This window comes from Phacochoerus africanus, chromosome 3, assembly GCF_016906955.1.
Source record: "Phacochoerus africanus isolate WHEZ1 chromosome 3, ROS_Pafr_v1, whole genome shotgun sequence".
NCBI classification, from domain to species: domain Eukaryota; kingdom Metazoa; phylum Chordata; class Mammalia; order Artiodactyla; family Suidae; genus Phacochoerus; species Phacochoerus africanus.
This window is the reverse complement of record NC_062546.1, coordinates 184594275-184605612: the sequence shown is the minus strand read 5'-3', so window position 1 is coordinate 184605612 and position 11338 is coordinate 184594275. Positions and strand designations below refer to the sequence as shown.

At 43.0% G+C, this 11338-nt stretch overlaps 1 protein-coding gene across 1 annotated transcript; it reads left to right on the top strand.

The window, feature by feature from the left end:
• Positions 1–10493: 10493 nt before the first annotated feature.
• On the top strand, positions 10494–11106 carry TNP1 (transition protein 1). The gene is made up of 2 exons (XM_047770484.1): positions 10494–10671; positions 10872–11106. The coding sequence occupies exons 1-2, from the start codon at positions 10533–10535 to the stop codon at positions 10898–10900; spliced, it is 168 nt and encodes a 55-aa protein (XP_047626440.1). The 5' UTR covers positions 10494–10532; the 3' UTR covers positions 10901–11106.
• Positions 11107–11338: the final 232 nt, after the last annotated feature.

Here is an 11338-nt window from a genome sequence, read left to right as displayed (position 1 = left end):
AGGCCCAGGAGATAAGACCTCTCCTCTCTTCCTTTAGAGCCTGGTTTCAAGCACACTTCCTGAACAAAGGCTGTAGTGGTTCACCTGCTCCAACAGGATCAACTTCACATGGAGACAAGGGAGGTGATAACCCCAGTACCTCCCACATCTCTCTAATTCCCTGCCTCTTACAGATTCTAAGAGGCAGGGGATTCTATAGTACTCCTGCAGTTCTTTTAACTTAAGATCTAAGGTTTGAATCCTGGGGTGGGCTACAAAGTGTGGGAAGAGAGAAGGAGAAAGAAAGAGGGGGAAGTAGTTATATTTTAACTATGTGTGCATATCTACCAAACGGAGTATAATTTATCCTATGTCCTCTTTTCCTAGTCAAAAGTTACTAAAAACATCAGATTTTTCCCACACCCAAAGTACTCAAATTTTTAAGGTTAAAATGATTGGAGGGAGTCTATGATTGTGATGCTGTGTCCTAGAGATGGCTTGATAGATCAGTCCATTTATTCATCCAAATCTGTATTGAGGATGTGCACGTAACCTCATCTCAGCCCCGTGTGTTTCTATATTCTTTCCTACACATGCATGGGTCGTTTGAAGGGTGGGCAAGAAGGAAGCAATGGAGATATTTTCATGGGACTCCAAATCATGTAAAATATGACTGAGAACTCGCCAGCCTATATACCTATTAAGATGGACCCCTCTCCTCCGCACATATATCAACAGCCTGGATGAATATTCACTTTGTGAACAGGATGTCCTTACTCAAGAACTTTGACTTGGAGTTCCCCAATATCCATAAGGCCAGGTTCAATCTCTGGCCTTATTCAGTGGATTAAGGGTCCAGCACTGCCATGAGCTGTGGTGTAGGTCACAGACGCAGCTCGGATCCCTTGTTGCCATGGCTGTGACAGAGGCTGGCAGCAACAGCTCCATTTCGACCCCTAGCCTGGGAACTTACATACGCCATAGGTGCAGCCCTAAAAAGACAAAAAAAAAAACTTTGTCTTGATAAACAATTAGAGATATATTCTCAAATAGTAAGGATTTACCAAAAACCTTTTTTGTTCTAGCCTATCTTTTTGCTAAGTACCTAGTATATGTGTGTGTGGTACTTAGCAAAAAGATAGGAAACAATCTTTTATGAGAATTATTAGTTTCTTACACAGGAAGACTCCAGATCCTCCATTTACTTAGCTTGGGCAAGTTATTGAATCACCCTGATTCTGGAACATGGCAATAATAGTAGCTGCCCCAGGGGGTGATATAAGTATGAAATGCGTTAATATCTTTGAAGCTTACCATATTCCAAACACTGCTCCAGGCACAAGCTATTATCTTTGTTCTGTACTTCTAGAGTGTAAGCTGCCTGAAGGAGAGCACAAAGATTGAATAAAAGAGCCAAGGGGGACGGGGAGGGAATGGGATGGATGGGGAGCTTGGGGCTAATAGATGTGGACCATTGCCTTTGGAATGGATTAGCAATGAGATGCCTAGTCACTTTTGATGGCGCATGACAATGAGAGAAAAAAGAATGTATACATGTATGTGTAATTTGGTCACCATGGTGTACAGTAGAAAATTGACAGAACACTGTAAACCAGCTATAATGGAAAAAATAAAAATAATTATATTTTTAAAAAGCCAATCAAAACTGGATGTCCATCCAAAATTGCAGATTTATCTATACCTGAAAGAGGAGGTAGCGGTCAGGTGAAGGACAGACACATGAGCAAAGTGAGGATAGGAGGACAAGGAGAAGCTTGTCACTTTTTTATAGCCAAGCAATGGTAGTTGAGTAAGTTCTCTTCTTTTGAGAAGTTTGGAGGGGATGATTATTAGAGAGAGGCTTACCTTCCTCTTCTCAAAAACAGCCTTCACCCTCCACTACCTCACCTCCTGTCTCATTTCTCCCCTCTGCACTCCTGACCTCTTCCTCTACTCTGTCTCTGAAAGAACCTGTGCCAAATTCTCCACAGGGTCAAATAAGGTACAGACTGAAAAAAACAACATGAGGCTCCACAAGTGCTCAACACAGCGCCTGAGACTCAGCAGGTCCAGTAAGTTCTAGGGTTGCCCCAAGTTGGACAGCTTCCATCTTTGAACTCCTTACTGTTACTCAGCAACTCCACTTTCTCCTGGGTTCTCTTCTGCCCTCTCAGTCTCGTTCCTCAGCTCACTGAAAAACTTAGAAGTTGATGAATCCCATAATTTTGTTCCTAAGATCATCTTATCTACTATGGATTCAGCTACACAAAACTCTACTTTGCCACTGCCCAAATCTTCATCACCAGCCCTAACTGCTCTTCTGAGCTGCAGTTACATGTATCCAACAGTCCACTGGAAATCTAAGTCTAGTAGACATCTCAATCTGTGCAAAACAAAATCAGTACTTTCTATCCAAATACAGTTTCTGCCTCTGTGAACACCTAACAGTCACTCACTCAGGGAAGAAGTCTGGGGTTCAAACTTTCCCTTCATAGCCCTCCACACCTCACCAGTCACCTCAATATTTTATTATCTACCCCTTCTTTCCCTTCCCCATCACTGACTTGGATCAGTCTCCTCTGGGCTTTAATATTCAAGTCTTTTGTTCATCTCTCTCATCATGGCAAAATATTTAAGTAAAAAACATCACCTTCTAGATGATTAACCATCTCCCTCTCCCCGACCACCATGGCAGCAAAGACATCAGAAGACACTATGCACAAGCACTACTATTAAGTAGATGTGGATTTAAATCCCAGCTCCTATGTTTGGTGTGGAGCAATTTCTGAAGCCTGTAAGGAGGTAATCTCCAATTTGGCATTTTCTTTCCTCATTATTAAAGTCATAGGAATCCAAGTCCTTTGGGTTTTAACCAAAAGGAGATTTTTAAGACCAGGAGAAATTAAATAATTTGCCTTGGTCTTAGTAGGTTTAGCAAGTTGAGAGACTTGGATCCAGAAAGTTAGTCTGAATTAAAGTTGAAGGAAGTCATCCAGGGTTAAACTGCTTAGCCCTTATGTAAATTTGGTTGCTGACCTCACATGGACTTTGTGATATCCTAGAATGGGGAAGGCCAGGTCACAGTGGCCAAGTTTCTTTACAGGTAGCCCCCCATCTCAAGGCTCAGAATACCATCTTCTGGTAAATGACCCAAAAGCCCACATCAAGCTTCTAACATCTAGCATGACTAAGAACAATCACACTCAGTGCTGCACATCCACCTGAACTTGGCAGATTCCTGCAGAAACAGAAGAAAGCACCACCAAGGACAGTGTGGAGGAGGAGGAAAAGGAGGGCAACAACTGGCAAGACTCTTGAATGTGTGGTCATGAGGGAGTGTAAGAGGAGTGTGGGGAGTAGTTAGAGAATGTGTGTGAGGAAGGAAGCAAGGAGGTGATGATGGAGCCATTACTGAAGAGATAGCATTCATTCCAGGGCACATGGCATGACCTCAGAGAGAAGCAGGTATTTCTAAGTATTCATTAACCCCACCTTATGATTGAGACATTGACCAGCTCTCCTGGACTATAAAGATGAATGAGATGGAAATATTTCAGTGTATTATCTGGAATGTTTACCATGAGAAGTGCCTTCAGGTAGGAGGGATAGGGTGGGTTTCATGGGCACAAGACCTGTGCAATCACAAAAAACCCTGTGCCCAACAGAATTCAGGCTTAGCTTACACTCTGCTGACACTATATTGAAAGTATATTTTTAACAAGAGTCCAGCATATCCCTCTTTCACTGGGCCCCACAAATAATGTGGGGTTCTGGGAAGTCTTGACCAACCTGCAAGTAAGCCAGGCCAAATCATAGCTAAAAGAGTAAAAAATCTTAAGGGAAAACCTGGAAAATATCAGGTTGGCTTGTGTGCCCACCAGAAGAAATTTCTGAGACTCCCCCACCTTAACAACAGAACTTTAAGACTTCAGTTTTGTCTCTGGTCCCTTGCAGCATGAAGAAAGTGCCACTATCCCTACTGCAGGGCAGGGGTCTACAGAGGAAACAAATACTCCTGCAAGGTGACACAGTCCTTACTAGAATTCCAGAGCATCGCAGCAGTATGTCCTTCCATATTTCCTCCCAGAACAAAAATAAAGATGTATTTTATTGGGAGTTTATTGACCAGTAAAATCTGATCACTACCACACTCAATGCATCTGGGTCTTTCTTTGTTCCTTACTTAAAATGAAGGCTTTGTTTTGAAGGTTTCATTAGGCAAGCGTCCTGCTATCCCAGCACAGGGTGCATGGAGGGCAAAGTGTCACAAAGCCCTTATGCTAAGAATTCTAGTACTAGAAAGAATAGTGAAAGAGTTACTTTGTTGCCTTTCTTTAGTATAAACACAACTAAAGCTGCTTCTCCAAATATGAGAATTCTGCCCAACAGGACATGTTGGGAACCAAATAGGCAATGATATTGCCAGGTAAGACTTCTTTGCAGTTCCATTTTTCAAGAGCCTCAAAAGGCAAGGTGAAATTATGCTTCTGATGTACCTCCACTTCTTCTTCACTCTCAATTGGTTACCCCTGAGAATAAGAAGCAGTTTCAGCAAATCAAGTCAAAGAGATTTGACTGGATTGTCATGTTCTATCTTGGCTCAACCTTGATCAGTAAAGTTATAACAGGCATTTATGTTAAAAACAATCCAGAAATGTTGAATGTCTTCTCTGATCAACATACCCTATGCCAGCATGTTGATCATAATGCTTTGAAATCATCAATTATAAAGGCACTGACCCTCAATGTGGCAACTTGAACCTGTCTTACTTGTCCTGTTTTGGTCTCAAATCTTCCCTTTTCACAGGGTCAGGTGTCGTCAGACTCAATGTCATCATGGCCCTTGGTGGGAGAGACGATTTCAAGAGGGCAAGGACCCTCTGGTATGTGGTTCTCAGAATGTGAAGGGAGAATTCAAAATAGAGAAAAATCACTGGGGAAAAATAAAAGAGGCCAGAAATCTCAACAATAGTGCCTCATGAAACAGTGGCTAGAAGCCTGTACTGAGGGTTAAGAGATCTGGGCTTGATTCAATTTTGCCTATAATTTGTGCTTTTGGCCAAGTTACCCTTCATCCCCAGACATATTTATTATGAAATTATTCTCTTGAAACCCTTGCAATTTAAAGTCCCTTACTCCAGTTGTTAGGTGGCTTAAAGTACATTTACTCCTAAGACCATGCGAAGCTAAATAATTTAACATGTGTGACATTTTCGTACCATATCACACCTTTTCTCTTACCCTAGAATGCAGCTTTATTTTTGTCTTATGCTGAAGGGCACTGTATTTCCAGTGTATTCTGGGAAGGGGCAGCTTCTTCTTTATTGTGTTATAGACAGGGATTAAGGTCAATGGGGGTTGGGGACTAATTAATGTGAAAACATTATTTGGAACGTTCAGGAACATAATGTTTGGATTTTCTCTGCATACTGCTGCACCATGTGGCCATGTTGGTGGTGGTGCCAAAACGAATAAAAATAGTCAAATAATTTTCAAAAGTTCAAAAATAACAACAACAACAAAGCCTCATGAGATTCTCCCCAAATGAGAATTTTAAATTTGCCCAGAGGAACTCCAAATTCACACCCTGCCTCCAAGAAGAGCTCTTTACTTTTTCCAAGTTCTCCTTCTCCATTCAGTATTACATTCCTTCACTGTGATCCTAGAAGCACAGGTAGGAGGAAAAAGGCAAAGAGAGCAGAAGGTCAAGGTCAGATCTGTTTTTAAGGCAAATGGGAAAGACAGTATGGAGCAGTGGGCAGTTTTTGCCTTGAGGGTCAGCAATCCTGAGTTCCGCTAGTGGCTCTTGCACTGCTTGGGTGCAGCCTTTAGACAGTTCTCTTGGACTCCCAAGGTGAGAGGGTCAGGCAGTTCCTGAGGGAACCCTCAGGGCCACTGCTTTTGTGATGAGCACCCACCTTTCAGCAGCCCAATTACACTATTCCTGGAAAACGGAAATTTCTTATTGAAGGACAGTTTAGGGATTAATTAGAAAGGATGGGAGAGGAGCCTGAACAAAAAATGAAAAAGAACCCAAAAAATTCTTCAGTTAGAACCCAGACCATCCTCAGACCTAAGATACTCACTTGTTCCCAGAACTGGAAGAAGAAAATGGAGTTGAGGTCCCTCCTTCCTTTTTATCTTAAAGCCACCCCTTGGCCTTGGGCTCTGGTATCTCTTTACTTTCTGGTAGAGAAAGCGAATGAGTCCTAAGTTCAAAAAGCTCAGGTGTTTGGTGAGCCCCCCTCTCTTCACAGCTTCCCCAATCTCCAGCCTGCCCTCGGCCCCTCCAGCCCTCCAATAGCAGCAAGAGAAGAGAAGACAGGGTGTGCATGTGAACAGGGTAGAAGGTCCCACTTGCCAGCAGAGGTCAACATCTGGAGAGACTTAGGTTTCAGAGAGGGATTCAGACTGACTCATCAACATGTGTTAAGGACAGTCAGCAGCTTTTCTGTGTTCCCTCTTAATGAGCTTCAATTCCCAGCCTGCTGGGAAGATTTTCCAGCCCTGGGAAAATATCTACCAGACTCCCAGGAAAAGTAATGGTGTGAGTTTGAATTGGAGGGGTGAGATGGGCCCCAGCTGAGGTCTGACTACCAAAACACTGATGCCCAATGCATATTCCTTCTGAACCTAAGAAAGGGGGCCAGCGAGAGGGCTGGCCTCTAAGCCCTACCCTGCTGTGCTTTGCCCAACTTTATAGGAAACAAAGACACCACTTTGTCCATCAACCTGTTCTAAGCAAGATAAGACTTAGTACCCCAAAAAGAAAGAACTAATAGCTTCTCTTTTAAAAAGGTCAGAAATTGAATTCTCCCTCCATGTCCCAATAGCTATCAGAAAATATCCATTTCAAATGTAATTGTAATGTATACATGTAAGGATAACTTGATCCCCTTGCTGTACAGTGGGAAAATAAAATTTAAAAAAAAAGAAAATATCCATTTCTTTCATTAAGAGAAACAAACACTAAGACCCTCTAGAAAGACAAAGTATGGAGGAAATAGGTTTATTGGGGTTTCTCTGCTACTCCTGTGCTGGGTTATTTGAAGTAGCTCATACAGCCACTCTGTGCCTCAGTTTCTTCATCTAAAGGGAAGAATGAAAAAGAGAGAGCAGAAAAAAGGTGAAAAGACAACAGTTTGGATAAACAGATGGCTCTCAATAAAGGCCATCTCCAGGTCCACCAAGGGTCATGAGTGAATTCATTATGCTCTAAATGGCCATTGGCCAAACAATCCTGGGGTGGAAATGAAAGAGAAACAGAGATAGGCAGAAGTGGCCAGTGCTCAGCCCTGCTCAGAAGTCCACCCAAACACCCCCACCACCCCACTCCTGACTGGCCTGCGAATTGCTTCCTCTCACACTGGGTTTTTCTGTTGCTGGGGTTTCTCAGCATAGGTGTCTGAAACTAGAATTTGTCCTTGACCTTATGCAAAGGATACCTGTTTGTTTCTTCATCAACTCTTAAGTCTGGTTTCCTTCTTCCCTGTGATCTCAGCTTCTCCTTGGCAGAGTGGGACTTTACAGGATGGGAGGGATTCGGGGAGAGAAATATTAACCAGTCTCCAGGTGTATCCAGAAATTGACTCCCAAACTAAAGAGACCAGGTCCTCAGCAAACATGTATACCAGCAGAGTCAGGCCTGAGAGGTCCACAGGAAGCATTGTGGAGACAATGCCCCTTTTCTTTTCCCTTTCTAGAAATGCTCCCACCTGGTATACAAAGTCACTCTGTGTTGTACCATCTGTCCTCATAACACCAAAGTCTCTGGAATGAACAAATGAACAAATATTTATGACTATCTACAAGGGACCATGTCAGTACCTGTGGGGAATATAATAGAAATAAAAAAATATGGTCCCTAACTACAAGGAGCCCACAACAAAAGTCAGATCAGCTCAGAGATCACTTAAACCAACCAGCTTATTTGCAAAATAAGAGAGCTGAAGTCCAGAGAGTGATGTTTGTGGCGCAGTCCAGACAAGAACCAAGACACATTGCCAGTGTTGAGATCACACTTATACACCTGACACAACAACTGGGGGCACAAAACAAGGCTTCAAAAGATTAGGGTTGGTCCAGAATTTGAGGATGATATTATAGGACCATTGGCTTTGAACAAATTTCAAAAGACAATGAAAATTTGAGAAGTCAGGGAAGTCTTCCTTGGAGAAAGTGAGGCCACATGGGGAGGAATCAGATGGTCAAAAATATTGGACATTTTATTTATTCAACAAAGATTCCACAAATCCTTATTGGGCTCCTATTCTATGGCAGGACTGTTCAATGCCCTGGGAATATGCAGCAGTAAATAATCTTTAAATTTCTGCTTTTGTGGAGCTTGTTTGCAGGAGGAACAAGTAAGCTGGAATAGACAGTAAAGTTACCAAAATACAAAGAGGCAAAGAGGTGGCCTCATAGAGCTTCTCTTCCTTTTGGTGAATAAAAGTGTCCAATAGAAAGTCTCCAGAGATACCCGCCTAGAAACAGGAAAGTGGAAGGTGTCACTTATGATGGCTGTTCAAGGAATCTGCCTGTCAAAACATGATTTGCTATCTTATCTTTAGACATTAGAAACACAGGAAGTACATTCTCTCTTCCATTCAGCCAACTTTTGCTAATAACCTCCTACATGCTAGGGTGCTTGGTTCTTGAATGAGGATGATGGAAGGGAGAAGGAGGGACAGAAAGAATAGTTATCAAGCTCTATTGAGATTGTCTTCAAAAAGATTCAATATAAGGTATAAAGGAGGAAGAAGCAAAAGTTGGATGAGGAGTCCATTATCAGGAAGTTGGGGGAGGTGGGTATCTCCAGATGAAACTTCTACTCTGAGCTCCATACCCATGTACCCAGCAATCTTCAATATCTCTGGAAGTCTCAAAGGCACCTCAAACCCAAAATGTCTTAGACCAAAATGATGACCATCACAGCCCCTATGCTTGGCCTTTGTCCCAGTGAGTAGCACCAGCATCTAAATAGCTACCTTACAAAATAATAAAACCTACTTCCCTCACCCTCTGCTCTCTTCAACCAAATCAAATCCATCCTATCTATAGCTCTGCATTCTAATCCCTTTACTCATTTCACCTCCCCATCAATCCATTCTCCATCCAGCAGCCTCTAATCTCATCATATCTTCCCCTTAAACATTTTCCCATGGCTTCCCAATGTACTTAAGCCTGGTCTGGTGTCTGCCTTTCCTCCCAATCTCATCTTGCCCCATATCGAGAAGTGATTATTCATTGATTTATGTTGGCCTGATAATAGGTTTCTCTTCCACTAGGCTGAAAGTGCCATGAACACAGAGTCTATGTCTGTTTTTACTCACTAATATTTTCCTAGCACTTAAGTGCATGGTACATACTACATGATTAATAAATACTTGCAGACTGAATTTTTTAAATGGCTAAACCAGTGGTTCTCAGCAAAGGGTGAATTTTGCTCCTCCCCACAAGGCAATCTCTGGAAACATTTTTGATTGTCACAGCTGCAGGGGCTGTACTGGCATCTAATGGGTACAGGCCAGGAATTCTGCCAAAACATCCTACCATACATAAGACAATATGAAAACTAGGAAAAGGAAACCTCAACTAAGATCGGAGTTAAGTACCCATAGAGGGAGCTCTCACACTCTACCACTCAGGGTCAATTACCCCCCAACAGGATGGTATCAGTTACTGATTCCAACAGGAAGATATCAGGTACTGACCCCTAACTACTTTACTACCCCAGCAAAAGGAAGGAAGACTTCCATTGCCCAGCAACAAGCCCAGCCAATGGAAAAGTTCACAGCTGAGCCAATGAGAGGCCATCACCACCTGCCCTTTTACTTTCCTCCAATGAGCTCTCATTGTTTCCTTGTTGAGGACTTCCTTTCCTGCCTGGCTCTCCTTACTGTAAAAGGCTTCCATGTGGTGCAACCCCTTGGAGTATCTCTCTGTTTACCAGAGGAGATGCTGCCTGATTCATGAATTATTTAATAAAGCCAGTTAGATCTTCCAACTTACTCAGTTAAATTTTGTTTTTTAACAACAGTCCTGCATATCCAACCCATAGTGCCAGCCGTGCTCAAGAGTTAGGTGAAAGAGAAGGAATATTTACATTTGGGTGGTATTGAACTGGATTTCCTAAAGTCCTTAAAGAAACACATTTGTTATCTTCCAATGCTGTAAAGGGAGACAAACAGGATGCATATACACATACTCAACAACCACTAAATCTCCAATAGGCAGGCGACATCTGTTTTAATGGTTCTTATATTCTCCAGATGCCCAGCACAGGTCTGGAATTTAGGTGCTCAACAACACCTGTCTGGAAAATCTCCTAACATCAAAAAAGACCTCAAAATTGAGAGTACATTTGATCTGCATTAGCAAGGCCACCTTATTTCACCTATATTACCAAAGGGTAATAAAGGGTAGTGACGTCACAATGAGCTCTGCCGCCTGCTAAGCCACGCCCCCTGCACAGTCACAATGGCTAAGGCCTTAAATACCCAGACTCCTGGCCCCCTGGCCCAGCAAAGCCCCTCATTTTGGCAGAAAGTACAATGTCGACCAGCCGCAAGTTAAAGAGCTATGGCATGAGGAGGGGCAAGAACCGCGCTCCTCACAAGGGAGTTAAGAGAGGTGGCAGCAAAAGAAAATACCGGAAGGGCAGCCTGAAGAGTAGAAAACGGTGCGATGATGGTGAGTGAGGGATGAGTGGGAGAGCTGTCAGACAAGGGGCATCCTGTCGCCCCCAGGGCCCTCCCTGTAGGAGTCAGCACTCATGGGACCCTGAAACCTCAGGCTGAGAAGTTCATTTTCCATTAGGTTCCTATGTGGGCAGGAAGAGGATGAATATGTTCTAACTGGTGTTGTTGGTGCAAACTTATCTTTTCCTACAGCCAATCGCAATTACCGCTCCCACTTGTGACTCCACCAGCGGGCTCTCCCCTGGTAGACTTCAAGGACACCAGGCAGCAACAGAGAACAGAAGGAGGACTACCAAGGAGACCTGAAGTTAGGTCAATGCCAGAGAAGAGCTTATCATGTGGGTAAAATGCCAGTTGCGACAAAATGAGGAATGTATATGTTGGCTGTTTCTCTCCAACATCTCAATAAAATTTTGAAAACTGAAAAGTATGTTTCCTTTGATCTTTTGGTTGGACAGTGGTTTCCCTAGCTGGGCAGACTTGGGGGAAAATTAGCAGATATAATACCATGAAACATGACATGGAAAATATCAGAGTAATTTGTCTTTGTAGCTCTCTCCCCAGCTTGGGCCATGCACCAGCACCATGTAGAGGTCTTATTCTCAAGGTACCATCTACCTCTCCAACATGGAAAGGGGAGATAAAAGGAGAAATGGGAG